The sequence below is a fragment of the Plasmopara halstedii genome (assembly GCF_900000015.1).
Source record: "Plasmopara halstedii genome assembly, contig: Scaffold_650, whole genome shotgun sequence".
In the NCBI taxonomy this organism is placed as follows: Eukaryota; Oomycota; class Peronosporomycetes; order Peronosporales; family Peronosporaceae; genus Plasmopara; species Plasmopara halstedii.
The window spans coordinates 1,172,266-1,191,363 of record NW_020187567.1 but is presented as its reverse complement, the minus strand read 5'-3'; the positions used below and the strand labels follow the sequence as shown (position 1 = coordinate 1,191,363).

General features: G+C 45.6%; 7 protein-coding genes across 7 annotated transcripts; 3 read left to right on the top strand and 4 right to left on the bottom strand.

Moving 5' to 3' along the window:
* Positions 1–2,929: 2,929 nt before the first annotated feature.
* PHALS_12871 (uncharacterized protein) lies at positions 2,930–3,151 on the bottom strand (the record flags this gene model as incomplete). Its single annotated transcript, XM_024728508.1, has 2 exons — positions 2,930–3,078; positions 3,145–3,151. The coding sequence occupies 2 exons, from the start codon at positions 3,149–3,151 to the stop codon at positions 2,930–2,932; spliced, it is 156 nt and encodes a 51-aa protein (XP_024578978.1).
* Positions 3,152–3,702: 551 nt separating this feature from the next.
* On the bottom strand, positions 3,703–3,978 carry PHALS_12870 (uncharacterized protein; the record flags this gene model as incomplete). Its single annotated transcript, XM_024728507.1, has 2 exons — positions 3,703–3,798; positions 3,865–3,978. 2 exons carry the CDS (start codon positions 3,976–3,978, stop codon positions 3,703–3,705), a joined length of 210 nt encoding a protein of 69 aa, XP_024578977.1.
* Positions 3,979–8,194: 4,216 nt separating this feature from the next.
* Positions 8,195–13,062, top strand: PHALS_12869 (WD40 repeat-containing protein; the record flags this gene model as incomplete). Its single annotated transcript, XM_024728506.1, has 6 exons — positions 8,195–8,376; positions 8,448–8,505; positions 8,567–12,244; positions 12,303–12,433; positions 12,497–12,551; positions 12,628–13,062. 6 exons carry the CDS (start codon positions 8,195–8,197, stop codon positions 13,060–13,062), a joined length of 4,539 nt encoding a protein of 1,512 aa, XP_024578976.1.
* A 1,189-nt stretch (positions 13,063–14,251) lies between these two features.
* PHALS_12868 (uncharacterized protein) lies at positions 14,252–14,695 on the top strand (the record flags this gene model as incomplete). Its single annotated transcript, XM_024728505.1, has 1 exon — positions 14,252–14,695. The coding sequence occupies one exon, from the start codon at positions 14,252–14,254 to the stop codon at positions 14,693–14,695; it is 444 nt and encodes a 147-aa protein (XP_024578975.1).
* A 64-nt stretch (positions 14,696–14,759) lies between these two features.
* PHALS_12867 (cell cycle checkpoint control protein rad9b-like) lies at positions 14,760–16,070 on the bottom strand (the record flags this gene model as incomplete). The annotated part of the gene is made up of 4 exons (XM_024728504.1): positions 14,760–14,856; positions 14,922–15,056; positions 15,122–15,189; positions 15,255–16,070. The coding sequence occupies 4 exons, from the start codon at positions 16,068–16,070 to the stop codon at positions 14,760–14,762; spliced, it is 1,116 nt and encodes a 371-aa protein (XP_024578974.1).
* Positions 16,071–16,126: 56 nt separating this feature from the next.
* PHALS_12866 (Uncharacterized conserved protein) lies at positions 16,127–18,541 on the top strand (the record flags this gene model as incomplete). The annotated part of the gene is made up of 1 exon (XM_024728502.1): positions 16,127–18,541. The coding sequence occupies one exon, from the start codon at positions 16,127–16,129 to the stop codon at positions 18,539–18,541; it is 2,415 nt and encodes an 804-aa protein (XP_024578973.1).
* Positions 18,542–18,635: 94 nt separating this feature from the next.
* Positions 18,636–19,028, bottom strand: PHALS_12865 (gaf domain-containing protein; the record flags this gene model as incomplete). The annotated part of the gene is made up of 1 exon (XM_024728501.1): positions 18,636–19,028. The coding sequence occupies one exon, from the start codon at positions 19,026–19,028 to the stop codon at positions 18,636–18,638; it is 393 nt and encodes a 130-aa protein (XP_024578972.1).
* Between the last annotated feature and the right edge of the window lie 70 nt (positions 19,029–19,098).

The following is a 19,098-nucleotide window of genomic DNA, read 5'->3' as shown; positions in this document are numbered from 1 at the left end:
TTCTAGATTTTCTATGGGTGCTCGTTGAGCCATTCGTCTTGGTGAGCAGGAGCGGATTCGCGGCTCTAGTAGAGAGCATGAAAAGTGCAGATAGTAGAGAAGAGCTACGGACGTAGTAGCCGGTAGCTCTTGCGCAGTGTTTAAACAAGAGAAGTGCAAACCCCAGTGTTGTCCACATTTCAGTGAAAGAGAGTGCAACAGTGTTAGTTCTGCAGATTCGTGCGAGTTGAATTTCCCTCTTTCGCCGAGTATACTTCTTCGTTGGACCATTCAGCAGGGATGCCATTAAATATTGGTGCTTGCGCTTTCGTGTTGCCCCAATCATGAACTGCCGGGTTCACGATAGTCCCATCATCCATTGATGACACGATACGTATAGCGTACGGTCAGATGTAATCTGTCGCATGTCTGCATTACAGTTCGTATTCGTAGACTTGCTTGGTCACAGTTTGGAGTCAACGTTGGGTAGCATCCCATGATGACGAACTACAGAATGATGTGCTTACCACGAATGAGAAAGTTATACGGCCCCGTAAGCCAAGCAGGTTTAGGCGGTAAGCACTTATGTGTTCACGATGAAACATGTCAACGGATCAAACCCTTGCTACATTATTCGCAGGCGATAAGAATGAACTTTATTGATGGTCCTACAAAAGAGACGCCCAGTAATCGCGTATGGTGGTCATAGTAGACTTGTTGAGCAAATTGGCTCACCTCGCTTTTTATCAGCGACATAAAACTAGCGACATGATTATACAGCCAAGCTGCCCCGTGACTTACTGTTTATGAACTTAATTTTGCTGGTGGCCTTGTTTCGGATCAGAACGCGCGCTTTACAGTTGTGGCTCATTTTTTCAATGTGCTTGACACCCAGATAATCATGTCCGCCGCCGACCACCCACATCAAAATGGTCATATCAAGCGCAGAGGTCGCGTAGTAATCCTCAGAAGCATTTTTTTATAAAGACAGCGGTGCAGGAGCGAGCTGCTCCTACTATTTGTTTTGCATAAAATACCACAGCACATGCTTCTCTGAGCTTTACTTCATTTCACGAAATGGATTGGTAGAAACCGGGCTCCTCTGACACACCACAAAATTACGTTATTATAACTGGTGGAGGGTCTGATGATCAAATAGGCTTTGATAATATCAGCCCGTAGCAAAAGCTGTGATTTTATCGTAATGAGAATACGCGTCATACCCAGTGAGCGCAAGCCATACTTAAGAGTCAGTTTGATTCCTAACAACACGCCGATACCCGAGGCAGGTGGAGCACACACGAATATATGTGAGATTAAATCGCTTATTGAATGCAACAAACCGACCTATAGATCAAGTGATTGCGATTCATTGACGAAATTGCCACCACGCTACCTCGGACCGCTCGCGGAAGAAGCGAAAAAGAATTTAGCTACACTCTTAACATCCTAAGAGAAGAGAATGTAAACACATCGTGGGTTTACTTGGGCTTGCTCCAGCCATGGTAGAACCCCGCTTTTACTAGTATCTCACACTTTCTTCGCTTCGTCAAAGATAGATCAGCATCTCCACCATTCCCTGTATTTAAGCTACTCAGAGCTATGGCTGCGATACAGTTTTAAACCGCTGGTAGTACTTTGTACCTTGGGGTAGCTAAGAAAGCGCATATAAAGTTACTTAGTGTCTGTATTGGCAACATGCCGAGGAGGCGTGAGCCATTTTTAGGAGAGCTCACGAATTTCAGCATTAGTGGCTTCTTCCACTTGTACTGCTTGATGAGCAAAGAGTAATCCACTTTCATTTGTAGCTCTTAGTGGACCGGCGGGTTCGTCCGGGCTGTGACCAGTATCTGGCTAGGTGAAAGAACACCCTCAATTTAAAGGGTCATGGTGGTTTGAGGTTATACTTAGGCTCGATTTCTATAGTTCTGTTGCCGTATACAACTATGAGCATATCCTTTCTTTTCTCGTTGGGATAATTGACATTGTCTTTCGGTTCAATGCGCTTGCTGCTAATAGGTATAGCTTAATTTTGATTCAATATGAGACCTGGTCCTTAGCTGTACAACTAGCTCATCAGAATGGACGGTCCTGAACAGCAAGAGATTAAGGGATTGAGCACCCTTCTCGATGTACACGTCCTGCTCTGTACTTTGAAAAATCAAGCATCAAACAACGCTCTAGTCAGACGTCTACTTCACTGAATTTGGCTTGTTAAGGTGTACGTCAAGGGAGACAACGTATATTTCTTACCCGCGCCCGCGTAATTTTCAGCATTTAGCTAGCAATCATGTCAGGATATACCCTCATTCAGGCCGCGAGGTTATCTGACCGCTTCTACTTAAAACAAAACGATACTATTGATGAGTGGTGACTTAAAGGACCCGAAAGAGCGCGTTTGATCTATATTTGATCGGAAGCATGAACGTGTAGGGGCCATAACACGGCATGACTGATAACATCGGATGTTATATCCCACAATCAGAAGGTGAGATGAAGTCTGCAAAATTCGTGGCAAATCGTGCGCTAACAGACATGCAAACTTTGTTTCCTGAGCTAGGTTCTGCGTTTCAGTGGCGATCTGAACGTCGTCCTGAGCTCTGCGACTGGGTGTTTTATCGCTTTCCCACGAGAGCGACAGGCACTTAGCGTGCAATTCGCGCAGGGTAGACGCGAAGCGTAGCGAACATTTCCTCTCTACTGATCAGCTCTGCTGTGTGTCACTCGATTAGGGCGGAGGTATATGACCCGGTCTCGATGAATTGCTGCGACAACATTATTTTGAATGCACCATGGCCTCGTCACTGCATTAAGTTCCTTGTTTGTCGGCCGTGAGAACACCGCCCATCTCTGGGGCTTGGCTTACCACGGAAACAGGCAACCTGATGCGAATGATGCTCGAACGACTAGGCATTATAAGGCAAATAGTTTATTAAGTGCCATAGTGTCTCTATGGGCGCATATTCTGCGAATGTTTACAAGCATCAAAGTCATTCTGACCCCAGCGTATCCGCATCTTGCTGGAGAGGTGTAATGGGGTACATGCCCTGTTATAGTCCACACTTTTGTGCAAAGCTAAGAAGTCACGAAATACTTGAACTGATGCGGAAGATCGGACTCCACACATGTGAGAACCGTGGATCATGTGGCCCTTTGGTCTCACACCACCCATTATAGCTTCGAAAAGCCCAAAACACTGGATGAGCTTGCATTTGCCTCATAAAATCCAGAGTATAACTCAATCTCTTGTAACGACCAATCACAGACCCTGCAAATCAAGGTAGATTCAACAAAAATTACACTATATTCGTGTATGTTCGGCCTCCCTCTACTATGAACATTAAATCTCTGTCTTGGCTATCAGCCATAGCGTCATGCACCTTGCCATAACTTTCATTCCATCCATATAAAATCACTGATATTGCTATGATCAGAAAGTTGATGTTGATCGGCGGTTCCATACAAGGACCGGAGCCACTTCTCAGCGGTGTCAAAGACTACACGGGTTCTCTAATGATTTAAAAAAATTAAATAGAGCCTGTAGGGGCATGTACGATGTTATCTACTGTAATCAAAGAGTAAGAGCAGTTTGCATCAGCGCTGAGCTCTCTCCACGTCAGTGCTCCGTAGGATAACCCTTAGCGTCGTGATCATGCATTCCGTCTAACTATCTATTTGTGAATTTCTATCCAGTACATTGGATATCCGCAAGTCATGTTGTCATTAATCTTTGTCGAAGAACAGCTTAACTGTACCCTCTTCGGTCATCATCATCATGAGGAACCAGTGTCCCATGAGTTTGTGTTGTGATTTAGCAACCTTATGTCATAGCGAATCGGTACAGACGTGCTTTAAATAGAGCTATTTAAATTTGTTTAAGCGTACATGCCTAATGGCATCTGTTTGGAGCAAATAGCGGCCATTGGGAAAGTCCGAATGGTCTGTGACGATTCGAATTATCCGATCAGGATCCGAAAGAGCCAAAAGTGAAGCACACATGAGACTTTCATATACAGTATTTCAGACCGTCGTTTTCAATTTCTTGCAGAAGTACTGTGAAAAATGTGCTGACATGGCACGACGCCTTATAGATTCTGTAAAGAGATTCCTTAAGTTTGTTGGAGTGCGGTGGCCAGACGAAACCACTTCCCTTCAAATCGTTTTTTATAGAGGCCTTGACTCATATGCAATGATCTTTATCTTTGCCTCCTTTTTCCAGTAGAGTAACGCAAAAGGGGATTACGTCGGCGTCATATAAATCTTTCTATTTTACGAGTCGCTTATTTTAGCGCATACACGCATACAGTCAAGCCCCACTTGCAAGAGTTTGATGCAATTTTTCCCATCCGACTTTCCGTGCTTCGCACGATCATAGAGAAATATATCGTTGAATTAACTCTGTGCTTAGCCACGATGTGCCTGAACCGCAGTGTCGCCAGCATTGCTGGTTCGTTAGACAGGCCCTGTGGTATATGAAGCAATCCTAACGTACCACGCTCGAAGTAATTGTGCGATATCGCTGTCGCTTTTGAGTAGATATTAGTTAATTAAAGTCAGGGACACTGAAGAATCTACTGCCGAAGGATGGGGCTGGGGAGACTACCGACGCATTATGCCAAGCAGCACATCATTTTAATGATTTGCCTTTTGCGCCGGTATCGTGGCTGCGCTCAGCTTTTTATACGCATGCACAGTTCGCCACTTGCCGTTTGCTTTTTCTACAAGAAAGTTGGCGCCGAGTGTAAAGATCATTCCCTCTCATTGGCCCGTCCGTGCTCGCACGGAACTAAGCATCATTGACGCCACACTGCTCCTTTAATAGGGGTCAATTTCGTGTGGCATAATATTTAATTTAGTAACCGGGTAAGCTTAAGGACGCACTCCCCTATAAGGGTGTCACGCGCGACACATATCTATCTTCAACACGTCGCGATTCCACTACTCCACGTACTAAACTTACATCAATGACAGATCCAGATAACGAGTTAATTTTTCCTTTGATGCTAGCCGTGCCATTTTGGTGACCTAACCATCCTGGTATCTTTGCGTATATCCCCGAGAAATCCATCAGCGTCATACTAGCTTCTGCCGAAAGTAGTGAGGTAAGACTTACAACCTCTAGAGCTACCCCAGTCACTTTATTCACGAGTATACATTTTCACCCCTTACCCGTGGTAATTCACTGCTCCGCACGGTGGACCCATCTCACGGTTGTGCTGACGCAGCAGTATGGACACATCTAAACGAGGATGAATATTCTATTTGTTCTCAGGGACAAGCCGTTCTACTACTATTTGCGTCTTTCAATCGCCCTTCAGCTCCACAAGCTCTCGCACGGAAGATTGCGCAACCAGTCACTTCCACTCGCCATCGACTCTGGTTCAAGGCGACAATTGCTCACTCTTGCGAATCTATGTAGCCTCGTATCCACGCCAAAGTGCTTCTGTTTCCTGACTGAGTTTGCTTCATTACTATCAGGAGCGAAGTGTGGCACCCAACGTTTTCGTCTTCCAGTCAACTAATGTCTTGTGGCATTCTAGCCATGTCATGCCTTGCTTCATTCAAATCTTAGAGATAGTTTTTGAGCAACACCAAGTTTATCGCTGATAAAGACTTTCAAACTTCATTTTGAAATGAATTTAAGTCTCGACGCATTAAATAGTGTCCCTGTCCCAAGAGGCGTGAATTTCATATCGTACTTGGCATCTACGATGCCTTCGCGTGCTGTCTACTATTCCGACAGTCGCGCATTTTATGTAGTTGCACAGCGCTCCTAAGTCTATCAGTCATTTTCATGGCTTTAACAAACTGCAACCCTATGCTATCAGTCTCGCCTTCCTTAAAGAGTAGTGGTTTCCATTACGAGATTTAGGGCGACGCGAACACTTGATAGATGAACAAGAACATCGAACGCAGTTAGGAGCTACGAACACCCACGACAGCATATCGCTTCAACTTGTCCCACGTCTGGAGCACCGCTTTGGTCAAGTTACTGCACTAAAGTATTCATTTTTGCGCGCAACCTCCGAAATTTGAAAATCGCAAACGCGACGATTTGTGGATTATTTAAGCAAATCACGCTACATGATGGCTGACCTCATCACCAAAAGGGTTGAGATTCTCTTCGCCCCGGCTTCTCGGCTCAGACGTTCAATATCAGCGGTTGACTGTGTGATCCATGTGGTTTCCGAAGTGACTCCCAGTTGGACCGCATCGGAACATACTTTGATGGTGTTGAGCACCTCCAGACAAGCGATTACTGCTTTTTGACCCTTTGACCGCCAATTTCCTGATCCTATCAGTGCTCAAAGTAGTAAAAAGTATTTCTTCGGGGGTTAGGTATTATAACATTTCATGTTCCGTCCTTGCAGAGGATACAGCGCTCCTACGATTCCGTCGTGGGGTTGGCCACAATTACAACCATGTGCAACGGGTTCACCGTGCACTTTGCACAGAGGAAGCTTTGACTCTCATAGTCCGCGTTAACAAATGCACAGAGCCTGAGTTCGTACGCTCCTTCCAGGCTTTGAGCCGTCAACTTCTGAAGTTACTTAGAATGATTGAGTCTCAACACGAATTATGAACCGTAATTCATCGCTGCCTCTGAGGGTACACCAGATATCGTTTTAAGCATAGTTCAAGCAGACAATGAGCAAATGAGCAGATGAAGAAAACCGGTTCTTCTTCCCGCTGCCTTTCTTATTTCGAGAAAGAAAAAAATGAGCGTGTAGTTCGCTAGCGCAATCTTTAGTATAGTACGGCCACATCAATCACTTTCACAAGCATGACGGCTGAGAGCACTGCCGATGAAATAAGGGCGTCATGGATGCGCTGAAGCTTGATGTGGGTGCACGTTTTTCGATCAAGATGACTAAATTGACCACTTTGTGCTTTGTGGGAAGATTTTACGGATGCATTCAACGAATACATTGGAGACGGCGAAAAACTGCGGATTCCAATCCGATAGCTCACCCTTGATGATGGGCGTCTCGTTATCGTCGAGCTTCGAGCGAAAAAGCATGAGAGCAAAGCGGATGAGTTCAAGTCCAATTTTCTGGCTGCAACGGGAATTGACGCGTGATTGGAAAAGGTGGCTCGATAACAGCGAGAAGAGATGCCAACCGAAACAAGGTGGCTGATGCAACATTTGGTTCAAAGATAACAACACTCCCAGTGTCCATTTCTTACTCTACGAACACATTTTTCTCAGAGGCGCAAAAGTAATGATTTCGTCTTCGTCTTATGCCTTCTTTACATAAGGCCCTCCTGGATAAATGTATCTCATTATTCATCCAAATGTCAACTTACACTCTGAAACCTGGTGGCGCTATTGGAAGATCTCAGACGTGGACAAGTCTGGTGGAAGCTGCCGAGTGGTGGTGCAATTAAAGTAAAACCAGTATATTAGCTTTTGAAGCCCAGTCCGCAAGGCGTTGAAATGCGATATGCGCAAAATGAGATCGTCGTACTTGGCATTCTACCAGTTCCAACCGCAAGTGGAAGCTTTCGACGACGTACCAGAGATCAACCAGCTGCCGATGTCTCCTTCGACATGCTCCAAAATTTTACTGCTCCTCTCAAATGCGGGTCTTTTACTAGGCGCAAGCCCAACAACTCACGTCGATCTATGCATCTTAATGAATGTTGCATCGATTGTCTTGAATAGAGAAAAGCACTGCCATGGCTTCATACGGTTCTGCTGCTGTCTAAAACCTGTTTTGGCTCATTAATTCTGATTATACGATCAGTGTGCTTGAGGATGAGATAGTAATGGACTAGAATAGGATACTATATGAGGGGACTGCGGTTCGGCGTACGCTCAAGAAAAGCGATAGTGAAAGAGTATGCGAAGGGTGTACAAATCATGAGCTAAATTGAGATAAATAACATTATTGAGGAAGACATGAATGTAGTTGGCCCCTGACATAAGGTCTTGATCTCCCGTAGTTTAGCCTACGAGTGGAGAGACAAGGTGGGTATAGTCGGAATGCCCTGGGTGAGATGTGCTTACCAAAAGCGAATTTCGAAATAAAAGGCTGGAAAAAATGCCTGATTAAAAAGTCTGTAATTAAACGGTCATATCTATCTCGAGCTTGCATTCTTTCTATTAGCTTTCACCTTACGCGAATAATGTCCAGTACAAGTTCGGTTATAGTCGGCTGTATTTATATCCTCCCATGTAAAGTGTAAAGTCGGAATTTCTTCTACACCAACCATGACAGTGCCTCGGACCAAAAAGCGTACGACCACTGTGTTCTCTCGCGATGAAATTGGTGTCGAGCAACTGCAGTCACTTAAAGAAAAATTTGCTGATGGTGATTTGACCGAAAAGGAATTTGTCAGTCTCTTTCGCGAGATCGTAGATGCTTCGCTTAGCGAGACTCAACTCACAGAACTGTACAGCTTCATCAGCCAGCAATCTTTTAAGCTCTGTCATGAGCGTTGCCTGATGCAAATGTTATGTGTAGATTTCAAAAAATTGATGCAAATTCGGATGGGACGGTAGATTGGGATGAGCTTACTAATGTGCGTAGTAATAACTTTGTTTGCATTCTCTTCTTGCTTATAGCGTAATTCAACTCTGTAGTACATGTTTCTTTCTGGTAGCGGCAGTGATGAATACAGAGGAGACGATGGGTGCTTTTACTGCGAGACAGCTCACCCTAAATCTTTTAAAGGTGAACATGGAAGCAGCCTTGGGAGCATAAGTTCCTCCTCTGCGACGGAGATAATGGGTAACATGACTGGAAAAAGTGGTGGAGCACTCACCTTGGGTTTGTTGCCGCATCACAAGGATAGCGTCACTCGTATCGTACGCTTAGAACGACCAAATGTCTATCTTACCACTAGTAAAGATGGTAGTGTTCGAACATGGAGTGCGAATTCATTACTTCCACAGCAAGTCTTGGCGTCTGGGCGGGGCTGGCTTACAGATTGTTGCGTCATGAAGCGCTCAAAGCGTCTCGCCGTCGCATCCATGAATCGTACCCTAGGCTTTTATGACTTGAACTCTGGTCAACATATCGGGGATTTGGTGGACTATTCACAGCGACAGTGTATTCCGTTGTGTCTTGCGTACGTTGAAAAACCTTCCGATGATCGTGAAGCCATTGTGGTTGGAGACGATACAGGTGGCATTTCGATTCTTACATGCTCCGAACAATGGCTATCGTGCGATGGTCGTTCCTTCCCTACTGTCCATGTATCGAGTTCAAGCCACAATAGTCGCAACGGAAGAACCGGTGTATCTCCTGGTTCTCCTAGCTTATCCTGCCCTCTTGGAACTCCTTCAGGACCTTTGTCTACACCAGGTGTTGTAAGTGCAGATCAGACATCCTCCACAATGTCCGCTAGTGCTCCAACTATGATTAGTACTGGAGGTTCTAGACCGGCAGGTAGTGCAATGCTTGAAACTCAGGGTTTTTCGTCACGTGTCAAGCTTCAAAAACACACGGATTGGGTCACTCGTGTGAAGTGGGTAAACGACATGCGGGCCATTGTGGCAACGTCGCTGGACAAGACTGTGTCGATTCTAGATGTCGATCGACTCGTGGTTAAGTTTGAATATACTCGACATCGTAAGGGTGTTTTTGACTTGACCTGGTGTGCAAGCACGCGGCTGATTGCTAGTTGTGGCATGGAACGGGATATCCATGTTTGGAATCCGTATAGCTCTCAACGAGCTGTGGCGACACTTAAAGGCCATACAAGCTCCGTATTGCATCTCGTGAGTGATGACGAAAAGTTTCAGATCGTGTCTGCTGCTGCAGATAACACAATCAAAGTCTGGGATGTGCGAAATCATCGCTGTCTCCAGACATTTGTCGCTAGAGGCGGAGATGCGATGAGTGGTGCTGAAGCTGCAGCCACAACCATGTCACAATATAGCAGATTTGGAAGTGAAGTTAGCATTAGCAGCGAGAATCAAGTATCAGCGTTGCTTTTCGACGGAAAGAAGTCGTGCCTTCTCACTGGCACAACGCAGCTCACTCGGTGGACAGTAAAAGGTAGTGAAGCAGACACACAAGAAATGGAAGATTTGGACAAAAGTCTTGATGCCTCTTTTTCTTTTGCCACGAAAAGCCGATTACGTGTAGGTGCATTAGTTGAGCGCCCTGTGCGACTGGCATGCTACAATACTGTGTTTCATCAGGTAGTGACGGCCACGTTGGATGCAGATTCTGTGATCAAGACGTGGAGTGCAGAGACCGGCGAAGAGATTTCTAGCTTTGCCCACGCTCATGGTTCTGATCCCGTCACGAGCATGGCGTTCGATCACGCAGGGCGACGGCTTTTGACGGGTTCACACAACGGTGAGTATCTTAAGATGTGGAATTTTAGCAATGGCGCTCTCGTCAAGCAATTCAATAAAAAAGCACCTCCAGTCATGAAATCACTTTTGAATACGACTACACCGGCAACAGCTGGAACTTTGGCAAGCACGGCACCGCCACCAGATGATTTGGCTGGAGGTGTAAGTGAACCTGCTGCTACCGTTAGTCTTCCTCGGAAGCGCAAGCCTCGAGATATTTTGCTGCTACCGGCATCTTTTGGAATGGATCTCGAAGGCAGGCGTGGTAATGCAGCCCTGATGGCACAGTCTGAATTGCCATCTCCGACGCGCATGCGACTGGAGTGTGGGCAAGATCATCCGACGCCTGTCCCCCCTTCTAAACCGAGGCTTTGGTCGCACTTTGGTAGATCCAATGATAATTCACACAAATGTGCTCAACGCTTGAGCACAGCAAATCCAGGTGACCGAAAGCTGCGATTGACTCGAGTTTCTACTCCGCAATACCGACAGCACGAAGTCACAAATATCATAGATATCGAACGTAACTTACGCGTAGGTATGGGAAACTATACATGCCAACGCTTTGTGTGCTGTGTTGGCTGGGACCGTCAGCTATTCGTCTGGGCTGATAAAAGTGGTGAGTCTGAGGCACTGCCCTTACATCAGATTCCATCCGATGGTGACGCTGAGAACGAAAATGAATTCAACGAGGTAGACAGACACCGCAGACGACATCACAAACGCCTGCATCATGTTATGGACGTACTCGCGCTAGCTTACGTGCCCCCAGCTTATGTCGCAACAGCTGGACTAGACGGCTTGGTGCTGTTGTGGTCTTTGAACTCTGGTGAGTTAGTAGCACCGCTTCATCAAAATGCAGGCCCTATTGAGGTTATTTTGTACGCCGATAAGCTTCAAATTCTCTTCGTTGCTGGAGAGCGAGGCATCTTGTTTTGCTTCGATCGGTCTATGGCAACACAAGGTGAGATTTTGCTGAAAGCATCATCTCAAATAACAGAGTCTACAAAACAAACTGAAAATTGCGAGCCGATTACCGTTCTACGGTGCGATAAAGCCAATACGCATCTGGTCTCTGGTGATGCTGCAGGGTGTATCAAAATATGGGAGCTTCGCATTGCACAAAATCACGAAGGAATAGAACTTGCATTGGTTTGCACGTGGCGTCTTGGTAATGCCTTAACCGGAGCAGCTACTCCGTTAAATCGTCGCGTACTTTGTGCGGACATCGTTGACTACTCCACTCGCGTGGATGAACTATTTGTGCTCTTTTCGTGTGCTGATGGAGAGGTGAGTCTTTGGACTCTAGACGGTGTCAAAGTTGGTAGCTTTGGTGGACGCCATCGTACGTGGCAACTTGGACGACCAGCAACCTACGCGTTTCCTGAATCACGTTGCGACTGGGAATGGTTGCCTAAACGACGAAGGTCGGATGTACCAGTCGATAGATCGACTATAAACCACGAAGAAGTAGAAACGCCAGGTTATCTGAACAACTACAAAGAATTTGTTAAAGAGAAAGCACTTAATGATGCGCTTCAGCCTCCAACATCCGTTTTTATAAAAAACTGCGCTATTAGAGCTCTTAACGGCTCGTGTTTGGAACCCCGTGAAACTTTCTTGCTTGAAGAAACGATGCCAAAGTCTGGTGAAGTCTGGATGTGTGTGTCTAGTTACCGCCCACGAGCTACCGCACCAAATGCATCTGAAAAGCACGAAAAGCATGTTATTGAGATTGGCGATGGAACAATGCAGAGAAGGCAAAGAAATTTGACACTTTCGACCGTGAGCAATGCCGCCATCATGAGTCGACGCAGTAGTCCACTGGGTTCTAGCAATAATGTTGGTGAGCCACAAGCACTGTCGAACACATCGTACCTTCATCATAAACTTGCAGATGTTCATGGAGAGATTACGGATCTCATTACAGTCGTTAAGGTTACTCGTGGCGAGGTAAAGGATCAAAGAGGTACAAAATCATTTGTTACTGTTAATCTCATATGTGCTGTAGATTTTCTATTGGGATAGCGCAGCAGACAAGCCGCTGAGTGTATTAAAGGCTCTGGAAATTAGCAACTTTGTGCGGAAAGGTGAATGGACAAGGCATTCTCTATTCTCACACTTTATAGGACGCACCTTCTTGTACGTTTGATTTCCATGATACCCTTAAGACTTTCCTAACATTTGATTGTTTATAATAACTAGGGAAGACAGTAGTTGCTTCCGAGTGACAGCTGTAGCTATGCGATCTTCTGATCCGGTTTGTTTAACAAAGAGCTTTACTTACGCTTAATGTCTTACTCTCTCTTTGTTTTTTTTATACCTGTACATGACAGATAAGACCCGAAGCAAAAATGTTTATGCTTATTGATTCTGATGGGAAGGAGCGCAAGATTCAGCCACTCAATGAAGCTGTTTCTTCAGTTCGACTCAAGATATATGAGTCTTCTCAAAATGAACGAGCTCAGCGTGCATCAAATCAGACTCGAAATGTCGTAGACAGATCAAAATTTTCTGAAAGCAGTACACCCGAAGTTGCTAGCATTTCTGGTACTGGCGCTCGTACACTTCCATTTGTCCAACCACGCGAAAAGCGATTAATGGGCGGTCTTTTACCAAAGCGGTCATCTGCTCGAAACCGCTTGGACCCGACAGCAGACATCCGTCGTATCCACAATCCCGACAATATTCCAAAGGGTTTTCATGCTATGCTGCATAGAAAGTCTGAAAAAACAAGGGGCAACTTTGAAGGAATTCTGCCTGCTAGCTAATATATTGACGACAGAAGTTGTCAAAGTTATTTAGTTGAATATACCTTTTGTATATGCAGCAACAAGGAGTAAAAACCGAAGCCGGAAACTGTCAACTCATTCGCTTTCTGCTCCATATTTGATTCTGCCTTTACAAACATCAGCGACGTAAAATCTCGAGTTCGACAGCAAAAATAAGCAACAATTGCACAGCCTGGAGCCACCTACGCTTTAGGTCGGCGCTGCATCTTAAAAAGGTCGTTTGACTTTGCAGATCATGCTCGTGTCAAGATTAAAGTACCACTGCTCACTTTTCGGTGCCTATTGCTTCTATTATCGAATCGTTCGCTCTGCATGTGGTAAGTTCTGCTTGTGATAACCTACTGACGATAATGATATGGCGGGACAAAAAATGCTTCTCAATCCTGTTCGTAAAGAAGGAGCACCGTGGTCACAAAGTCATCTGTTTACCGAATGTGACCACAAATTATTCGCCTCTTTTTTTATCGTTTCTTATCAGATCATTAAATAAACTCAATTTCTGGAGACCATAGATGTTGAGGCGTCTGGGCAAATAGACGACGAATCGTATAGTCTCATTACAAATAAATGCCAACTTCAATTGCTGTTTTTACACCTACCTCTCTGGACTAATATTTCTTACGATTTTCGCGCACTCTATGCGTACACCACGCCTTTGTACTCCATCCACTCCCCATCAATGCTTGTCGACTCTTTAAATGCTTAACAGCATCACTCCTTCTTTACATTTGCATAAAGCTGTCGTCTTGATGCAAAGTACCATAAATAAAAATTAGCGTCATCGGCACTGAAAACGTCATCATCTGTATTTATTTGTCGCTTTCTCGATCCCGTTCGTGATTTGTACGCGCTTTACTTCCTTGCGTTGATATTGCATTACCATTAGAACATACCAATGTCAGAAAAAATGCAATTTTTTGAAATGAACTGTTTTTGCATTGGATTTGTCTCATGAGAGGACTGGTTATGTGACCAGTCAGATGTGGCAACTTCAGTCAACCAAACCTCGGCAACTTGCTAGATGTGAAAGAGGCATTTTCATTACCAGTCTCACACGTCGCAGACATCACGCCCTCTCGTAATGTTCTCCCACCTTTCATTTGGCAACTTGCCGGAAGCAGTGAACAGTAGAGATCTTACGCTTTTGATAAACTGACTGGACAAGACGATGGCTGCAGTATCAATGCACAACGCTGGCGATGGATTTGGAGGAATGGATCGACGCTTGTCGCTAGCCTTCCATACGCTTGCGTCGCCTCTGCGCCATCGCCACTTTGATCTCGCAAAGCTACGCGAATTAGCACAAAGTGATGAATTTTCGGACAGTGAGAGCGATGGCGTCACTGACGACGAAGAGGAAGTGCATTTTATGCCTTACACAACGTTCATACGGACTTCACCGAAGCGAAAGACTTCGGGTATCCAGCAACGTCCTTTGGTTAAGCAGCGGAAGAAGAGCGATGAGAAGAGTAGCAGTGGGACTGATGCTGGTTGTAGTCCCAAGGGTGACGACTGGGAGATTGTCGACAAGTCACCAACGTTTGAAAGCGTTGCTGGCGGCAAGACGGAGCTTGGGGGAGAAAGCTGGTTTGTGCAAGATCGCGTGCTGTAGGTCGACGTTTTTATCGTCATTTGGGTCAATTAATTTAATTATTGCGTGTTTTCTATCATGACCATTAATCTATGCGCAAACGTTTGGTGTGAGTCGAATGTCGCGGAATTTCCTGCGACGAAGACTGAGACATCGATTGTGTCTGGCTGATGCGGACGGTACTGTCAAGATTAAGACGATGTATTGTCAGCATGTATTGTATATGTCAAGCAAGGCAACCACTCACCCGTCTGCATGTATCACGGCTTCCTCTTCACTTTTTTCTTGCGATGACGCAGGTAGAAATGCCGTCACTGTCGACAATGCCATTTCAATAGAAAATTTTGCCATAGACGTTGACTCGGCCTCAAATAAAACTGGACTAAGCAATTTGCGACGGAAGCAATTAGTTTGATGAACTCGTAAACCAAATGCAAGTTGACTTACCTGCCACTTGAGCTATAGTAAAATGATACTTCGAGCACATCGCTTGTCTTGCAGAAAGAAAGGAGTGCCTACATTGAATTGGCATCAGCTTCTTTGCCCTTACCAGTCATATCATCGTAGCAGCGCAACTCACCCGAACCTCCTTGATGCAGAAAATCAACTGTGCCGATGAATCAATGCTAGTGCTCACTGGCTGGAGAATATACTCGCTGAATTCAGCACTCTCTACTGCTGTTTCTGTCTGTAGCTGGGCCTTACTAGCTGTAATACTGGAAAAGTGGCTCTCAAATTTGACGTGAGTCGGTAAACATGTGACGCTCACTTCACCGCTGTGATGAATGTGAGCCAGCAATGAGCTTAAATGATGCTGTCTAGTTCTCCATCGACTTGGACTTGTGTCTTTGTCAAAGACAGCGCGCAAAATCTGGCACGATTGCACCTTCATGTGGTGTGTCTTAGTAATCTCGAAATCACATCGCAATCGCCAGCGTAGCTCTATGCAGTCAAGGTCTATTTCGTCTATGTCGCTGCTTTGGGAGACATCTTTTTGACTAGCGTCTGCTTGCTCCAGTGCTTCTTGGTCCACAAGCAGCGCTAATTGTACACTCTGCACATGCTTGAGTGTACGAAATACATTGCAGCATGACTTGGCAAATACTTTACACTTCAAATAAGGTGTTCGACCATCAAATCGCGCCTTCAGCATCTCCGCTGTTGAAATCTCGGTGTCGTGGAGGGTAATACAACAGCCATGCGACTCGGAAAAGAATGTTCGGTCTAACGTCACCTGACCAGAAGCCGAGTGTGCATCATTCAGAGCGCGTAAAGTGAGACGACTGGATCCTGGATCACATTCGATAAACAACTCCTTTCCAACCTGAGCCAAGCACTGCAGCGCCGCAACAAATACTTTTAGCGCGTCCTCTGCAATGTCAAGGCGCACCTCCATGTAATTTTAAACCCTCGTCCGAGTGACATCACTTTCCCCTCTGAAATCTAGTCAACATGGACGAGATCGCTTTATTGCAGCAGCAACTCGCGGCTGTGCAGCAGCAGGAGACAGCGCTTAAGCTCTCAGACCACAACGTTGTTGACCTGCTTCTTAAACTTCAGCAATCGGGCAAGCTTCGAATAATTCACACGCGCACGGGGAAACAGTTTTTGACTCCTTTGCAGGTCCAGCGGGAAATCGCTGACTACGTTGCTTTGCATGGTGGTCGTCTAAGCTTTACGGAGCTAGAAAAACTCATCGATGTAGATCGTACATATGTTGTCAATCAGGCGGCGGTGCTGTTTCGTAATAGCAGAGGCAATAAGGACACGTACCACGTAGTGAACGACGGAGAGGAACTTCTTACAAACTGGTATATCGATGGTATCATTGAAGACACGAATGTACTCTTACAAGAGAGCGGAACCACATCTATAGGGGCCTTAGCTCAACAATTTGGCTTTGCTGTAGACTATATGCGCGACGTGGTGCGCTCGAGACTCGGCAGCATTTTGATGGCCAGTGAAAAGAACAATGTGCTTTACACGGATTCTTACGTAGCTGCACAAAGAGCACAAACCCGCGGAGTATTCGCAGCTATTACGCGACCTGTCTTCATTCCAGATATCCTCAAAAACTTTGGCTTTGACGAAACAGTGGCTACTGATGTGCTGACAGAGCTGATAAAGACTAAGGTGCTTATGGGCACTATAAAAAATCGTGAATACATTCCTTTTGTTTTTATGGATGCGCAAAGAAACAGTGTCTATTCCTTTTTTCAGCAGAATGGGTACTTGGAGCATGCAAGAGCACGAGAGATTCAGGTCGTCAGACCCTACGACTTTTTGAAAAAGCGATTCCAAGATGCAATACCTCTTCGAGAATGCGTTGTGAGTCGAGACCTGCAACTTCAGCTTGAGGGGGCTGTAGAGGCTGCAATTAGCGACAATATGTTTGTGGATGTGCGTCTACTGCTGCCGAGTGCTCTGTCATCTGGAGATGTGAGCTTGTTGTTGAGCTTGTCACCGGCTTTGAAGAAAGTGGGAAACGTTACCAAGGTCTATCAAATTGCGGAAACTTATGCTGTCAGCTCGGGTTTCTTCGCGTTGTACTTGACAAAGTTTGAGGAAGATGCCACGATCAAAGCCTCCCGTGCTCTTACTCAGCAGAAGAGTAACGCTGTTCTGACTAAAGACGGAGAGGTAAATTCGGATGGTGAGACAACTGACAGCAAGCGTGGTAAAAAGGGAAAGCGTATGAAAAGTGACCAGAACGATTCTTCTTGGCGCAATGGAAAGACTACTCAAGGTAAGAAAGACAAGCGAGGGCCGAAGCGTAGCGGAAATGCCAGTGAAGATGGCGAAAGCAGTTCCACATCTACCCGACTTTCGATAACCCCTTCTCATGATGAGACTCTTGAACTTCTTTTAACATGGTGTCCAGCTCTCGACGATTGCAAAGACGATGATGAATTTTTAAATGCCATGGTAGCTCATCTAAAACCAAACATTGATGAGATGTATTCTGCAGCGCTTACAAAGGCTATGTCCAGCACTATACGTGGCGATGCTGCATCACTGCGCGAGTTGCGTAAGGCGTTTGAAGACTTATTTGACGAGCAATTTTCTTTGCTTATTGTTTTGGAAAAAGGTTTTCACAAATTGTCGATGCTGGTGGATGCAAAGGATGTTGCTAGTATGGAGCAGCTAGCTCTTGTTGAAACGCATATATTAAAGTCTTTCGCCACTGAACTAGCTTCTTTGTTCACTTGCTTCATAGCTGAGAGCAACAATCTTGAAGTGGAAGGAGTGCCTCCAATGGCGTCCCTTAGACGTAACGAAGCAAAAGACAAAGTTGTTGTTCCAATAACGTCCCTTAGTGATGACAACAGAAAGGTATTTGAGTCAAAGCTTTCGCAATCCACAGCGAATTCTTTAGTGCGATTATGGACGCTTGCCACAGCCGGCCGTCACTCCATTAGCGATTTTATGGCCCACATCCCAGTGCTGGCTGATGATCTCAGTATGCCACTTCGAAAAATGGACCGCAAAAAGGAGCGTCAAATAATCTTTGGGTATCGACAGGCAACCCTTGCGGAACTGGAAAATCAGACAGCGTCAGTGATTGAGTGCAATCAACAATATGCGCTACTTGCAACCTTGATTTTGCAGCTTTTCTTCCAGCAGCTCACGGGGCTCCCATGCTCTTTTCCACGAGAGACCCTGTCGTATGGCGAATCGGTACTGCAGGCATTGAAAGGCATTGTGCCGGAGAAAGCAATGTCCATAATCCAGGACTTTGTCCTCTTAGCAGGCGCTATCAGTAATGAAGAAAATCCTATTGGAGAGGAAAAGAAAGCTCACTGGAGTAAGAGATTAGCTAATGCGCGCGCTGTGGTTCTTTCAAAGGACCTGGGCTCAATAGAGTGAATTTTAAAGTAGCTTCTTAGATTCTTAATATCATTAAATCGTACGGGCACAAACATGCCTTGCGTTCAATTCGATTGATCTATTACTGTTTTGATCATTCGTCGGTACTACTTTCCCGAACTGCCCGCTGCTCAGCAGCACGCCGAACCACGCGTGAAGCCGTGCAAGCCAGACTTTTCATAAGGTCATACTGCGACTGTGTAAGGTCACGAGCTTGCTGATCGACACAGCACATGACGCCAATGACCGTTTTGCCATCAGGTCCAACTAGTGGGAAGCCACAGTAAAAATTAATCCCCATTGCGCGGACAATTGTCATTGCACTAAACCGAACATCGGCCATGACATGGCGAGACACGAGAGGATTAGTGTCGAGAATGGCTTGAGCACAAAAACCCTGCTCTCTTGGATACGACACACCTTCAGGCACTGCCGGGTGGTTGGAGGCCAGCACATATAATGTGGCCTCCTCAACGACAGTGATCATACTTGCAGCGCAGCCAAGCTCCTTAGAAGCCACTGAGCAGATAATTTCGAGCTCAGGTACGCCTCCGAGT